Raw genomic sequence first — 16,160 nt, 5'->3', positions numbered from 1 at the left:
TTTATTTTATAACTAGCTTCTACCAGTGGCCTTGCCCACTCCACCTGCTCACAACTCTCATGCCACCTATTCACACCTCTGAACTGTCAAACTAGCGGGCCACAGTGTCCCGCGGTGGGGGAGATGGGGAGTTGGGAGGCCCGCTCTCACTCGATACTCTGCTTGGCAGAGCAGCGGTGAATAGATGCTGTGCACAGAGTCTATTCACAGGAGCAAGGGACTGGGGGCATTGCCTGCAGCTCCCGGAGCACTGACTATGCCCCACAGTAACGGAAAACATGAGGCGTGGATCGCGGACTAGACATTTCCCATGAAGTCACGCCCCTTTGCTGAGACCACGCCTCCTTTTTTGACCACGCACACCAGAACCCCAACTCTCATTAGCAAAATGTTGGGAGACATGCCTATTTACTCCATTTCAAGTGAACGCAGGCCCAAAGCCCTTCTCCCCCCAACCCCTTACTGGCCACGCGCATGGTGCCACCCCTATCTCTTGCATTGATGATGCCAATTAATATTTTTTTTTGTTAATGCTCAGCTTTAACTTGACGCATTAAGATGAAACAAGGGGCCTAATTCTGAGTTGATCGCAGCAGCACATTTGTTAGCAGTTGGGCAAAACCATGTGCACTGCAGGAGGGGCAGATGTAACATGTGCAGGGAGAGCTAGATTTGGGTGGGGTGTGTTTAAACTGAAATCTAAATTGCAGTGTAAAAATAAAGCAGCCAGTATTTACCCTGCACAGAAACAAAATAACCCACCCAAATCTAACTCTCTCTGCAAATGTTATATCTACCCCCGCTGCAGTGCACATGGTTTTGCCCAATTGCTAACAAGCTTGCTGCTGCGATCAACTCAGAATTACCCCCATAGTGCAGGTGATGTAGTGTTCCTGAAAATCGGTTCAGTCATTTTTTTCACCAACTTGGAACAGACCGACACGACATTCTTATAATTTTAGTATAGATGCGCTATAGGATCAACTTGTATTATAATTATTGCAGTATCCACCTGACCTATCAAGTTGCTAAACTGTAAGCTCTTGGGAGCACTGCCCTCTCCAAGTACTATAAAATACAGAACCATGGGGGTCATTCCGACCCATTCACACGCTGCGGTGCGAACGAGTAGGAACTGCGCATGCGCGGCGCCCGCAATGCGCCCGCGCATCGTTGCCCAGTGACAGCCATCGCCGGGCAACGACCAGAAGAGAGGAGAAAGTGATCGCTAGCGTGATCGCAAGAAGATTGACAGCGGGGAGGCGTTCCGGGGCGGATACTCAGTTTTCCGGGTGTGGAAATCCGAATGCAGGCGTGTCCAGGTGAACGGAGGGCGGATGTCTGACATCAATCCCGGGACCTTTGTCGCTGGATCCGTCGCACAGGGTAAGTAGGTCTGACCCTGGTCTTGTTTTGCAGGAAACTTTTTTTGCATAGCAGGGCTGCACAAGCGATTTCAGCCCTGCTATGCTAAAATACACTCCCCCCATAGGCAGCGTCTAGTTGATCGCACGAGCAGCAAACAGTTGCCACGTGCAATCAACTTGGAATGAGGGCCCATATCACATGGTAACCCTGATTAATATGATGGAATGTTGCAAATAATTAACACCACACCACACAGATAACAAGCGGCAGTGGAATGTGCTTGCAGTGATAATTTTATTGTTTTTATTTTAAGACATAAAACGCCATAGCTATGATTCGTAAATGCTCTTTTATGTTGTGACATAGCATCGGACATATAGGGCTAACCTAGAGACTTAACACCACCTGGGCATTTACGTCAGATGCTATAAACAGACGTAACACATACGGCCACGTGTTTCCAGGCCCCAGAGCAGAAAACAACATGTATGTATTGAAGGATAGGGAATCAAAACCGGTGCAAGGGAAACAAATGTGGTGTTGTCTCCAGCAACCAATGAAATGTTAGTTTTAGACAGAACCGTGCTTAATATTGATTATACTTTGCATACTACATACTGTGTCGTGCAAAAATAAAAAAGGCGCTCCTCTGTATCCACACGCTTAGGGTGATGGCATTGCACGAAAGTTGTCGGGATATAGTTATGTGACCGTCACAATACCGACGGCTACATCTCGATCCCTCTAAATCCCACAGTCGGCATGCCGACTAGAAGGAACTATTCCCACTCGGCACGACACCCATAGTGGGAATAGAACCTGTGGCGAGTAAAGCTCGCCACCGAGCCCAAAGCGTGTTGAGCGCAGCAAGCCCGCAAGGAGCTTCGTTGCGCTCCCTTTCAGCCCCCCCACAGACATTCTGCTGCCGGGATCCTGTGGTCAGTATGCTGACCACCGGGACCCCCAGCACCGGCCAAGCATACCCAACCCCTGAGCATAAACTGAAGTTTCCTGGGCTGATTAGGCAACATGCCTTTCTAGCTCACAGGTCTTCTGTGGTAAAATACCCAGGAACATTATGCTGGAAGATAGGGTGCATATGACCTTTGCGTGGATTATACATATGGATAGAGCATATCAGGAGCATACTCGCTTTGTTAAGATAAGTGGATTTTTTTTTTTTGAAATGTTGATAAGTCAGCTCTCAATTTTCTAAGAATCAAAGACATCATTGAGGCAAAAAATAAGATTTTACTTACCGATAAATCTATTTCTCGTAGTCCGTAGTGGATGCTGGGACTCCGTCAGGACCATGGGGATTAGCGGCTTCGCAGGAGACAGGGCACAAAAATAAAAGCTTTAGGACTAGGTGGTGTGCACTGGCTCCTCCCCCTATGACCCTCCTCCAAGCCTCAGTTAGGATACTGTGCCCGGACGAGCGTACACAATAAGGAAGGATTTTGAATCCCGGGTAAGACTCATACCAGCCACACCAATCACACCGTACAACTTGTGATCTGAACCCAGTTAACAGTATGACAAACGTAGGAGCCTCTGAACAGACGGCTCACAACAATAACAACCCGATTTTTTTGTAACAATAACTATGTACAAGTATTGCAGACAATCCGCACTTGGGATGGGCGCCCAGCATCCACTACGGACTACGAGAAATAGATTTATCGGTAAGTAAAATCTTATTTTCTCTGACGTCCTAGTGGATGCTGGGACTCCGTCAGGACCATGGGGATTATACCAAAGCTCCCAAACGGGCGGGAGAGTGCGGATGACTCTGCAGCACCGAATGAGAGAACTCCAGGTCCTCTTTAGCCAGGGTATCAAATTTGTATAATTTTACAAACGTGTTCTCCCCCGACCACGTAGCTGCTCGGCAGAGTTGTAATGCCGAGACCCCTCGGGCAGCCGCCCAAGATGAGCCCACCTTCCTTGTGGAATGGGCCTTGATAGATTTAGGCTGTGGCAGGCCTGCCACAGAATGTGCAAGTTGAATTGTGCTACAAATCCAACGAGCAATCGTCTGCTTAGAAGCAGGAGCACCCAGCTTGTTGGGTGCATACAGTATAAACAGCGAGTCAGATTTTCTGACTCCAGCCGTCCTTGAAATATATATTTTCAATGCCCTGACAACGTCCAGCAACTTGGAATCCTCCAAATCGCTAGTAGCCGCAGGCACCACAATAGGCTGGTTCAGGTGAAACGCTGAAACCACCTTAGGCAGAAACTGAGGACGCGTCCGCAGTTCTGCCCTGTCCGAATGGAAAATCAGATATGGGCTTTTATACGATAAAGCCGCCAATTCTGACACTCTCCTGGCTGAAGCCAGGGCCAGTAGCATGGTTACTTTCCATGTAAGATATTTCAAACCCACCGATTTGAGTGGCTCAAACCAATGGGATTTGAGAAAATCCAAAACTACATTAAGATCCCACGGAGCCACTGGGGGCACAACCGGGGGCTGTATATGTAGTACTCCTTTTACAAAAGTCTGGACTTCAGGAACTGAAGCCAATTCTTTCTGGAAGAAAATCGACAGGGCCGAAATTTGAACCTTAATGGACCCTAATTTGAGGCCCATAGACAATCCTGTTTGCAGGAAATGTAGGAATCGACCCAGTTGAAATTCCTCCGTCGGGGCCTTCCTGGCCTCACACCACGCAACATATTTTCTCCAAATGCGGTGATAATGTTGTGCAGTCACCTCCTTCCTGGCTTTTACCAGGGTAGGGATGACCTCTTCCGGAATGCCTTTTTCCCTTAGAATTCGGCGTTCAACCGCCATGCCGTCAAACGCAGCCGCGGTAAGTCTTGGAATAGACACGGTCCCTGCTGAAGCAGGTCCCGTCTTAGAGGTAGAGGCCACGGATCTTCCGTGAGCATCTCCTGAAGTTCCGGGTACCAAGTTCTTCTTGGCCAATCCGGAGCCACGAGTATCGTTCTTACTCCCCTTTGCCGTATAATTCTCAGTACTTTTGGTATGAGAGGCAGAGGAGGAAACACATACACTGACTGGAACACCCACGGTGTTACCAGAGCGTCCACAGCTATTGCCTGAGGGTCTCTTGACCTGGCGCAATACCTGTCCAGTTTTTTGTTGAGGCGGGACGCCATCATATCCACCTTTGGTTTTTCCCAACGGTTCACAATCATGTGGAAGACTTCTGGATGAAGTCCCCACTCTCCCGGGTGTAGATCGTGTCTGCTGAGGAAGTCCGCTTCCCAGTTGTCCACTCCCGGAATGAACACTGCTGACAGTGCTATCACATGATCTTCCGCCCAGCGAAGAATCCTTGCAGCTTCTGCCATTGCCCTCCTGCTTCTTGTGCCGCCCTGTCTGTTTACGTGGGCGACTGCCGTGATGTTGTCCGACTGGATCAACACCGGCTGACCCTGAAGCAGGGGTTTTGCCAGGCTTAGAGCATTGTAAATCGCTCTTAGCTCCAGTATATTTATGTGAAGAGACATCTCCAGGCTTGACCACACTCCCTGGAAGTTTCTTCCCTGTGTGACCGCTCCCCAGCCTCTCAGACTGGCATCCGTGGTCACCAGGACCCAGTCCTGTATGCCGAATCTGCGGCCCTCTAACAGATGAGCACTCTGCAACCACCACAGAAGAGACACCCTTGTCCATGGAGACAAAGTTATCCGCTGATGCATCTGCAGATGCGATCCGGACCATTTGTCCAGCAGATCCCACTGAAAAGTTCGTGCGTGGAATCTGCCGAATGGAATCGCTTCGTAAGAAGCCACCATTTTTCCCAGGACTCTTGTGCATTGATGCACAGACACTTTTCCTGGTTTTAGGAGGTTCCTGACAAGTTCGGATAACTCCCTGGCTTTCTCCTCCGGAAGAAACACCTTTTTCTGAACCGTGTCCAGAATCATTCCCAGGAACAGCAGACGTGTCGTCGGGGTCAATTGAGATTTTGGAAAATTCAGAATCCACCCGTGCTGTTGCAGCACTACTTGGGTTAGTGCTACTACGTCCCCCAGCTGTTCTCTGGACCTTGCCCTTATCAGGAGATCGTCCAAGTAAGGGATAATTAATACGCCTTTTCTTCGTAGAAGAAACATCATTTCGGCCATTACCTTGGTAAAGACCCGAGGTGCCGTGGACAATCCAAACGGCAGCGTCTGAAACTGATAATGACAGTTTTGCACCACGAACCTGAGGTACCCTTGATGTGAAGGGCAAATTGGGACATGCAGGTAAGCATCCTTGATGTCCAGGGACACCATAAAGTCCCCTTCTTCCAGATTCGCTATCACTGCTCTGAGTGACTCCATCTTGAACTTGAATTTTTGTATGTACAGGTTCAAAGATTTCAGATTTAGAATAGGTCTTACCGAGCCGTCCGGCTTCGGTACCACAAATAGTGTGGAATAATACCCCTTTCCCTGTTGTAGGAGGGGTACCTTGACTATCACCTGCTGAGAATACAGCTTGTGAATGGCTTCCAATACCGTCGCCCTGTCTGAGGGAGACGTTGGCAGAGCAGACTTTAGGAACCGGCGAGGGGGAGACTTCTCGAATTCCAACCTGTAACCCTGAGATACTACCTGCAGGATCCAGGGGTCCACCTGTGAGTGAGCCCACTGTGCGCTGAAATTCTTGAGTCGACCCCCCACCGCCCCTGAGTCCGCTTGTAAAGCCCCAACGTCATGCTGAGGGCTTTGCAGAAGCCGGGGAGGGCTTCTGCTCCTGGGAGGGAGCTGCTTGGTGCACTCTCTTACCCTTTCCTTTGCCTCGGGGCAGATATTACTGTCCTTTTGCCCGCTTGTTCTTATAGGAACGAAAGGACTGCGGCTGAAAAGACGGTGTCTTTTTCTGTTGGGAGGGGACCTGAGGTAAAAAGGTGGATTTCCCGGCTGTTGCCGTGGCCACCAAATCCGATAGACCGACCCCAAATAATTCCTCCCCTTTATACGGCAATACTTCCATATGCCGTTTGGAATCCGCATCACCTGACCACTGTCGCGTCCATAAACTTCTTCTGGCAGATATGGACATCGCACTTACTCTCGATGCCAGAGTGCAAATATCCCTCTGAGCATCTCGCATATAAAGAAAAGCATCCTTTAATTGCTCTATAGTCAATAAAATACTGTCCCTATCCAGGGTATCAATATTTTCAGTCAGGGAATCCGACCAAACCACCCCAGCACTGCACATCCATGCAGAGGCGATGGCTGGTCGCAGTATAACACCAGTATGTGTGTATATACTTTTCAGGGTAGTTTCCAGCCTCCTATCAGCTGGATCCTTGAGGGCGGCCGTTTCAGGAGACGGTAATGCCACTTGTTTTGATAAGCGTGTGAGTGCCTTATCCACCCTAGGGGGTGTTTCCCAGCGCGCCCTAACCTCTGGCGGGAAAGGATATAATGCCAATAACTTCTTTGAAATTAGCAGTTTTCTATCGGGGTTAACCCACGCTTCATCACACACTTCATTCAATTCCTCTGATTCAGGAAAAACTACAGGTAGTTTTTTCAGACCCCACATAATACCCCTTTTTGTGGTACTTGCAGTATCAGAGATATGCAAAGCCTCCTTCATTGCCGTGATCATATAACGTGTGGCCCTACTGGAAAATACGATTGTTTCTTCACCGTCGACACTAGATTCGGTGTCCGTGTCTGGGTCTGTGTCGACCGACTGAGGTAAAGGGCGTTTTACAGCCCCTGACGGTGTCTGAGATGCCTGGACAGGTACTAACTGGTTTGCCGGCCGTCTCATGTCGTCAACTGATTTTTGTAACGTGCTGACATTATCACGTAATTCCATAAACAAAGCCATCCATTCCGGTGTCGACTCCCTAGGGGGTGACATCACCATTACCGGCAATTGCTCCGCCTCCACACCAACATCGTCCTCATACATGTCGACACACACGTACCGACACACAGCAGACACACAGGGAATGCTCTTATCGAAGACAGGACCCCACTAGCCCTTTGGGGAGACAGAGGGAGAGTTTGCCAGCACACACCCAAGCGCTATAAATATATAGGAACAACCCTACAGAAGTGTTGTTTCCTTTATAGCAGCTTAATATATCAATATCGCCAAAAAAGTGCCCCCCCTCTCTGTTTTTTTTACCCTGTTTCTGTAGTGCAGTGCAGGGGAGAGTCCTGGGAGCCTTCCTCGCAGCGGAGCTGTGCAGGAAAATGGCGCTGTGTGCTGAGGAGATAGGCCCCGCCCCCTATTTCGGCGGGCTCTTCTCCCGGTGTTTGTGAGACCTGGCAGGGGTTAAATACATCCATATAGCCCCAGGGGCTATATGTGATGTATTTTTAGCCAGAACAAGGTATTATCATTGCTGCCCAGGGCACCCCCCCCCAGCGCCCTGCACCCTCAGTGACCGCTGGTGTGAAGTGTGCTGACAACAATGGCGCACAGCTGCAGTGCTGTGCGCTACCTCATGAAGACTGAAAAGTCTTCTGCCGCCGGTTTCTGGACCTCTTCACTTTTCGGCATCTGCAAGGGGGTCGGCGGCGCGGCTCCGGGACCGGACTCCATGGCTGGGCCTGTGTTCGATCCCTCTGGAGCTAATGGTGTCCAGTAGCCTAAGAAGCCAATCCATCCTGCACGCAGGTGAGTTCACTTCTTCTCCCCTAAGTCCCTCGTTGCAGTGAGCCTGTTGCCAGCAGGACTCACTGAAAATAAAAAACCTAATAACTTTTTCTAAGCAGCTCTTTAGGAGAGCCACCTAGATTGCACCCTGCTCGGACGGGCACAAAAACCTAACTGAGGCTTGGAGGAGGGTCATAGGGGGAGGAGCCAGTGCACACCACCTAGTCCTAAAGCTTTTATTTTTGTGCCCCGTCTCCTGCGGAGCCGCTAATCCCCATGGTCCTGACGGAGTCCCAGCATCCACTAGGACGTCAGAGAAAGTGAAGTTTAGTGTGAAATGATATACTAAACGCTAGTGTATACTGATTAATCCCCCAAAACAGCTGCAACCAATGAGAACAGGTGACAGGTACGCATTAATATAAAGAAAATAAAACTATACTTTACATTTGTGATCAAGGTCTGGGGGAGCTGAAAATAGTCGTCTTCCCTGACATCAGAAACCCCAGAGAATCCTGTGGATTTATCTGTATGGTTCCGACTAAGGGTGGGATGTACTAAGGGAAAAAGGGCCTAATTCAGACCTGATCGCTCGCTAGCTATTTTTTGCAGCGCTGCGATCAGTCGCCGTCTATAGGGGAGTGTATTTTCGCTTTGCAAGTGTGCGATCGCATGTGCAGCCGGGCAGTAGAAAAAAGTTTTGGGCAGTTTCTGAGTAGCCCAGGACTTACTCAGCCGATGCGATCGCTTCAGCCTGTTCTGGCCCGGAATTGACGTCAGACACCCGCGCTGCAAACGCTTGGACACGCCTGCATTTTCCCAAACACTCCCAGAAAACGGTCAGTTGACACTCACAAACGCCCTCTTCCTGACAATCTCCTTGCGATCGTCTGTGCGAATGGATACTTCATTAATTCCATCGCTCAGCAACGATCTGCTTTGTACTCGTGCAACGCGCCTGTGCATTACAGTGCATATGCATGCGCAGTAGTGACCTGATCGCTGCGCTGCGAAAAAACCTAGCGTGCGATCAGGTCTGAATGACACCCCCAAAGTACAGCCAGAACTCTGAAAATGCTGTATTCAGAGTTTTGGTCGCATTCCCATATGTACCTAACTCCGTAATACAATACATACCAGAGATTGTACGCGGAAGTCCTGTGATCACAAAGGACAGTTCTTAAGGGGAAAGCTTTCCTTTGTGTTACTAATATCATTTCTTGGTACATACCGAGGTTATTATAGCGGGTATGTATCCGATAAGTGGTGGGTTGTGTCATGGATGCGATGCGTAGTACATACAGCCTTAAAGAACAGATGTATCAAACCTTGGCGAGAGATAAAGTGGAGAGATAAAGTAACAGCCAATCAGCTTCTACCTACCATTTCTGTGTACTTTTTCTCTCTCCACTTTAACTCTTTCCAAGGTTTGATACATTTCCTAAGACTCTCGTCTTGTCACGACGCAACAGGCTTCTCACCCATGGTGGCCTCCATATAATGGGTAAGGGGTTGCCTCACAGTGAAGTGGTAAATAAAGTTCAGATCATGCGGCGACACAGAACCGGAGGTCACACTTACTTCCTCAATACAGCAATCTCATTTTCGATGCTCGTTTCCTTCCCCTCTAGAGCTTTTTTTGGGATGCATTTTATTGCTACCAGCTTCTGGGTCTTCTTCTCCTCTGCTAAGACCACCTCAGAAAATGCCCCACTGTGGATGAGATAATAATAAAGGGAAACAAACAGATCAATTACAAAGGATTAAAAGGAGATCATTTTAAAATAATGAATGCCCAACAAAAAAAAAAAAAATTATCTTAAAGGACTACCCAAATGCAATAATCTACCTGTATATTTGTGGTGACCACTGAAGAGTAATTTGGCTCAAAGTGCAATAAATGGTTTCCTCCAGAATTAAAAATACAATGGTTTTATCTTGCCATAGGTAACTCGTTGCTAGTCAGCCCACAAAATGGCTGCCATGACTGTGTGTAACGTTTTATGTACAAGGTTGGGACAGTAGCCATAGGAGCTTACACTGAGCTGGAGACCCTAATGGCCAGAACTGTTATCGGTGGTACTCAGGGGTACACAATATTGGCACCTTTATTGGGGTCTAATTTTTTGATTCTTAAGAAACAATAAGAAATTAGTGAAATAATTCCAGAAATAAATACAATAAGCAGCAGCACTCTTACAGAGATTGGAAGCTGCGACAAATCTTCAATTAACTTTAAATGAGTGGCAGCACATTTTTTTCACTGAAAAAAAGAAAAAATAACAAAATAAAAAGCACTGGGCCCAGCACTACACTGCCCCTTAAGGCTTATAACAGACACTAGTGGGGGAGATGTATCAAGCCTTGGAGAGAGGTAAAGTGAAGTTTCCGTAGCAGCTATATTCAGCTTAACTGTCATTTTAAAAATTGTACTAGATGAATGATAGCTAGCAGCCGATTGGTTTATATGGGTAACTTCTCCACTTTGGGGTCTTGGTACTTGGAGAGAGATAAAGTACCAACCAACCAGCGCCTGACATTTTTCAAACACAGCCTGTAACATGACTGTTAGGGGCTGATCGGTTAGTACTTTATCTCCATCCACTTCATTTCCACTTTATTTCTCTCCAAAGCTTAAAACATAGACCCCTAAATCTGTCACAAAGGTTTGATACAGCTCCCTTATTAATTTGGGAAAGTCGGAGTAAAACGCATTGTCTTTTCCTGCACACAACTGGCCGTGTGACTGCAGCGGACATGACACGCAAGCAGCTGAATCACTTTGTGAACAGTGCCAACATCATAATGGTCGAGTTTCCCCAAGAACACCACATGACATGAACCTGCCCACTGGTGTAGGCCTCTGTACACACGGCTGGAGGCGGCACACTGGTGAAGTGGGGGCCCTTTGAAAACACTGCTATGGTGCAGAGCAGCCTCTAGTCATGCCCTGGCTGTATTTACCCTGTGACCGGTCTGCTATTCAGGCCATAAAATCCACCCCGTACTTTTTAGGTCCTCAACATAGGAACTCTTACAACTCTCCTTGGGATTGAGTGTTAAGGACTTTGGCTGGAAAAAATGGACTATCCCAAGAAGACTGGGACAGGAGGTTGCCCTTCAGACAGCTTTGGGGCAACACCGCCCGTGAGCCAGCTTGGAAATAGTTGTATTCATTATTTTAAGTGTTCTGCTTTTACATGGGCTTTACTCAGCGGTGCAAGTAGAAATATTTTCTTAGTGGTACCAAGTGCTGAAAAATGGGCGTGGTCATGTGTTGTGAGGGGGCGTGGCCACATGCTGCTAGTGGGAGTGGCTACATTACACTAGTGGCGTGGCCACACGACAGCCGCTTTTTTTTTTTTTATCTGGAGTCAAGGCTAAAAATATACAGTAATGCCTCCAGTTTAATAGAATTAAGTAGTGATACCTCCAGTATAATAGAAATATATAGTGATGACCCCAATTTAATAACAATATATAGCACCATGGTCTTGTTGCTTTGTGACACATTACAATTGTGGTAATGGCAGAGTGTGTGGCGGGTGGTACTGAGTACCCGCTGCCAAATTCTTATGGGTACTCCGTACCCGAGCGTATCCGCATACTTGCACCACTGGCTTTACTTCTCTTTAGGAGGGATACACAAGCATTGGAGTGAATAAACTCATATATATTAAACATAACAATATACATAAATCCTCATATAAAACAAAACAGAAAAAAAAACAACCTCCTACTAAAACAAACACATAACTGAATAGGTGTACTAAAATAAAACAAGCTATTTTGTGTATATAATGAATAATTACCCAGGGACTGGATGATGTGCAAACTCTATATTGGGGAACAGTAGTGGCAGACACGGAACAAAGAGAAGCTGAGAATGCGGATCTCTTCCATATATGCTTTGTAATGCTGAACAGGGCAGCCTCTCCAGATAGCACATTTATACCCCGCCGCTGGATATCTGCTGCCATAATTCTATGCTATTTGAATCAATGATGAATTACACCAGACACTGGCTAGGAGACAGTGACTTTAGGACAATCTCAGCATGATTGAATAAAAACGCTTTCAAGCTAAAGGGACTCTATGACATATTGCAAAGTGGCTTAATGATCCGAGGAAGCCAGGAGGGGGGTGACTTGGTCACGGGTGCCTCTAAGGTACCCTAAGGCTTCGTTCCTATGAGTGACTTGACTACGCTGTCACATAGGAAAAACACATAGAAAAAGACAGCAATTTTCCAGTATTTAAACCTTGAATTTTTGTCAACTGCAAAGAAACTCACATTTTTATTTTTAAATGACAAAAATGCAACCACAAGCATCGAGTGGTATCCGGTTGATAGTTAGACAGTCAATAGATAGACACCATATGTTAGACAAACATTAGGTCGACAGGGTCAAAAGGTCGATAGGGTCAAAAGGTCGCCATGAAAAAGGTAGACAGTACAAAATGTCGACAGGGTCAAAAGGTTGATAGGGTCAAAAGGCCGCCATGAAAAAGGTAGACAGTACAAAATGTCAACAGGGTCAAAGGTCGACATGAAAATGGTCGACATAAAAAAAGATATAGAAAAAAAAAGATATAGACAAATGTTTTTTTTTTTATTTTACATGTTTTTGGATTATTTCATACCTTCTCTATCCATGTCGGCATACAGTTGGTTATAAACCTTGTGGTGAGCGCAGCGAGCTCGAAGCTTGGCGAGTGAAGCGAGCCCCGCGAGGGGATGCCTTTCTACAATTGGGGGTCCCAGATGACAAAACTATCCACACAAACCCCAAAAATATGGTGTCTACCTTTTTTTTTATGTCGACCATTTTCATGTCGACCTTTTGACCCTGTCGACCTAATGTCTGTCTAACATATGGGGTGGAATTCAAATGTTTGAAAAGTCGGTCGGGAGTCTGTTTTTACCTGTCTATTAGATAGGAAAAAACAGACACCCAACTGACTTTTCAATCATTTGAATTCCCCCCTATCTATCTTTTATACCACACCCGCATTGAGTAGCCAGGATCGAGCCCCACATAAATAATAAGCATGGTGAAGTAGTATGGCAGTGTGTAATGTGCAACCAGTGTTTATAAAACATTTAGTAGTTTTAAACATTTAAAAAAAATGCAGGGTAGGGGTTAAGTATTAGAATTAAAAATGTATGCTGTATTTTACACAGTTATGGTATAAAATGCCACAAGTTTAAAGGTTCTAGTAAAAGCTTTTCAATATTTTCCGTTCAGCAATCATTGGCAGACAGATCTGCAATTTAGCAGTTGGTGTATGAGCAGAAAACATTTCAAGAATGCGAGAAATGCTTTAGCTTTAATTAGCAAAGGCAATAATTCATTTTGAATATTTCTTCCCCAGAATTATCTCATTCTGTATTCAACCTTGAAATGATGGAGGTTTGCTGTCTCTGTGTCTTCTCTGCACTGTCCCAATCGGCCCACACAGCAGAATGCATGGACACAGCTATAGTGGGTGCAGGGGATGCCATTGCTGTGGGGCCCAGGACCCAGATTATACATACAGCAGTTGCTAACCAAATGGGTCTGACCCATTGCCCAACCTGATCGGTGTGACATCACATTTCAGTGAGAGGTGCGTGTAGTGTATGTTATAATGCAAAGTGGGCACTGCAATGTGGCATAATCTGACCTGCTCATTGTAATGTGGTATAATATGAACTGGAGGGCATAATATGAAATGGTGACACTGCAAAGTGGCATTATATGAACTGGTGACACTGTATGCCATAATCTGAATTGTGGGTACGGAGTGGCATTGTGTGTACTGGGAGACCTACAAACATTCATAAAGTGAAACAAGGCACTACTACGGTTCATAACATGAACTAGGGCACTAGTATGGTTCATAACATGAACTAGGGCACTACTATGGTTCATAAAATGAACTAGGGCACTACTACGGTTCATAACATGAACTAGGGCACTACTACGGTTCATAACATGAACTAGGGCACTACTACGGTTCATAACATGAACTAGGGCACTACTACGGTTCATAACATGAACTAGGGCACTACTATGGTTCATAACATGAACTAGGGCACTACTACACTACTACGGTTCATAACATGAACTAGGGCACTACTATGGTTCATAAAATGAACTAGGGCACTACTACGGTTCATAACATGAACTAGGGCACTACTACACTAATACAGTTCATAACATGAACTAGGGCACTACTATGGTTCATATCATGAACTAGGGCACTACTACGGTTCATAACATGAACTAGGGCACTACTGCGGTTCATAACATGAACTAGGGCACTACTACACTACTACAGTTCATAACATGAACTAGGAAACTACTATGGTTCATAACATGGACTAGGGCACTACTACGGTTCATAACATGAACTAGGGCACTACTATGGTTCATAACATGGACTAGGGCACTACTACGGTTCATAACATGAACTAGGGCACTACTACACTACTACGGTTCATAACATGAACTAGGGCACTACTATGGTTCATAACATGGACTAGGGCGCTACTACGGTTCATAACATGGACTAGGGCACTACTACGGTTCATAACATGAACTAGAGCACTACTACGGTTCATAACATGAACTAGAGCACTACTACGGTTCATAACATGAACTAGGGCACTACTGGGGCATAAAAGTAACAACTACTGCGAAGAGGTGTCTCTCTACTGGAAAAGGGGCCCCTTCAGAATGTTGCAATGGGGCCCAAAAAGTTCTGGCTACATTCCTGGCAGAATGAAATAAGTTACAGTGTCCCAGCTCTATTCAGGGCTGGAACTAGGGCTGTACAGGTGGTGACATCACACAGGGCACAGGGAGCCTCCATCACTGCCTCACGGTCCCAGCACCCGGCAAGGATGGCACCAAGACCGCCACCCTGCAGCGGGTATCGCTAATGCAGTGTCGCCCAGAGCGTCCTTTGGATGCTCCAGACATATATACTGCAGTCTGCACAGCCACCCAGAGCTTTCCCATTGGCTGGTGGCATGACGTCATGCGTTTACGGGGCGTGGTAAGCACAGGGCACCGGCTCTATTCATAGAAAAATTCAGCAAAATGTTAATTTACAAACACAGGGCCTTATTCAGTCTCTTCGCAATTTGCCTTATTTTACAACAAGTCGCTTATCTGAGACCTATTTACAGTCAGTCGCAAACTGCAGCTTCACCCCCTCCTTGTCATACCTAGCAACAGATGAGACTGGATTGAAACTGGAGGAGGCTTCCCTGACCGTACTGCATCACCATCAACTGTTATACTGACACCAGTGTCAGAGCCGACGCAGCCCAGACCTCTGCAGGAGGCTGCTTTGGGGCTTTCCGGCAGACATGTTAGTCTGAAGTTGCGATAAAATGCCCAAGACTATGCCATTACTGAACTTTCGTTGCGACTACTTGCACCCCCTACAGTCATCTTCACGCTCATGTTCTGTGACTCCATGTCCGTTCCAGGGGAAACAGTCAGAATACCGACGTCGGAATCCTGACCCTATTTTGAATGCAGACACCGGCATCAAGAATGGGAGCCAGAATCCCGACAGCCAGGATGCGGAACAAAGACACACCGCTGCCCAAGAGGTAAGCTCAGAGGGTTAGGGATTGGCTGCAGGGGGTGAGGTTTAGGCACCGTTAGGTTTAGACACCTCTGAGGGGTTGTTAGGTTTAGGCTGCGGGTAGGGTTAGGGTTACGGGGGTGGGGAGAGGGGAGAACACCCCCTACTCACCCCTGTTGGCTTTTTCACCAGCGGGATCTCGGTGTTGGCATTTCAAACGCATCTCATACCGATCCCAATTCCAGCATTGAACCACAAACCAGATTTCCAAAGAGTTTTGTTGCGGTACTTCTCAGTACAGGTTTACATTCCATAGGGGGAGATATAGCAAACCTTGTAGACTGGCTGATACTTTATCTTTTTCCGAGCTTTGATAAATCTCCCCCAGAATCTTTCAGCTTCTGTTACCAGGGGACATCCAACGCAGCGTGCATGGCTAGGAACATGGCACAGTCCTGACGCTGAAATCCATTATCCCCAAGGAGAGATTTAGTCCCTGTACGATTTATGCATTCTTTTACCCAGATGATATACATCAAATCAATTAAATACAGTATGGGCAGTAAATGCAAGTTAGTGAAAACTTAATTATTACATTGTCTAATGGTATTTACTA

General features: G+C 46.7%; 1 protein-coding gene and 1 long non-coding RNA gene across 2 annotated transcripts in view; one reads left to right on the top strand and one right to left on the bottom strand.

Moving 5' to 3' along the window:
- The window catches only part of CAMK1 (calcium/calmodulin dependent protein kinase I), a 235,726-nt gene that overhangs the window by 49,863 nt on the left and 169,703 nt on the right, over positions 1 to 16,160 (bottom strand). The window contains exon 3 of the mRNA XM_063940983.1: positions 9,542 to 9,673. Coding sequence (XP_063797053.1) covers positions 9,542 to 9,673 — 132 coding nt within the window. The remainder of the gene's footprint in view (positions 1 to 9,541; positions 9,674 to 16,160) is intronic.
- LOC134958404 (uncharacterized) overlaps positions 1 to 16,160 on the top strand; it is a 182,667-nt gene that overhangs the window by 29,735 nt on the left and 136,772 nt on the right. Inside the window, exon 3 of the long non-coding RNA XR_010186989.1 lies at positions 15,444 to 15,569. This is a non-coding gene — a long non-coding RNA (uncharacterized LOC134958404). The remainder of the gene's footprint in view (positions 1 to 15,443; positions 15,570 to 16,160) is intronic.

The sequence above is a fragment of the Pseudophryne corroboree genome, chromosome 9 (genome assembly GCF_028390025.1).
Source record: "Pseudophryne corroboree isolate aPseCor3 chromosome 9, aPseCor3.hap2, whole genome shotgun sequence".
In the NCBI taxonomy this organism is placed as follows: domain Eukaryota; kingdom Metazoa; phylum Chordata; class Amphibia; order Anura; family Myobatrachidae; genus Pseudophryne; species Pseudophryne corroboree.
This window is presented reverse-complemented; position numbering and strand designations above follow the sequence as displayed.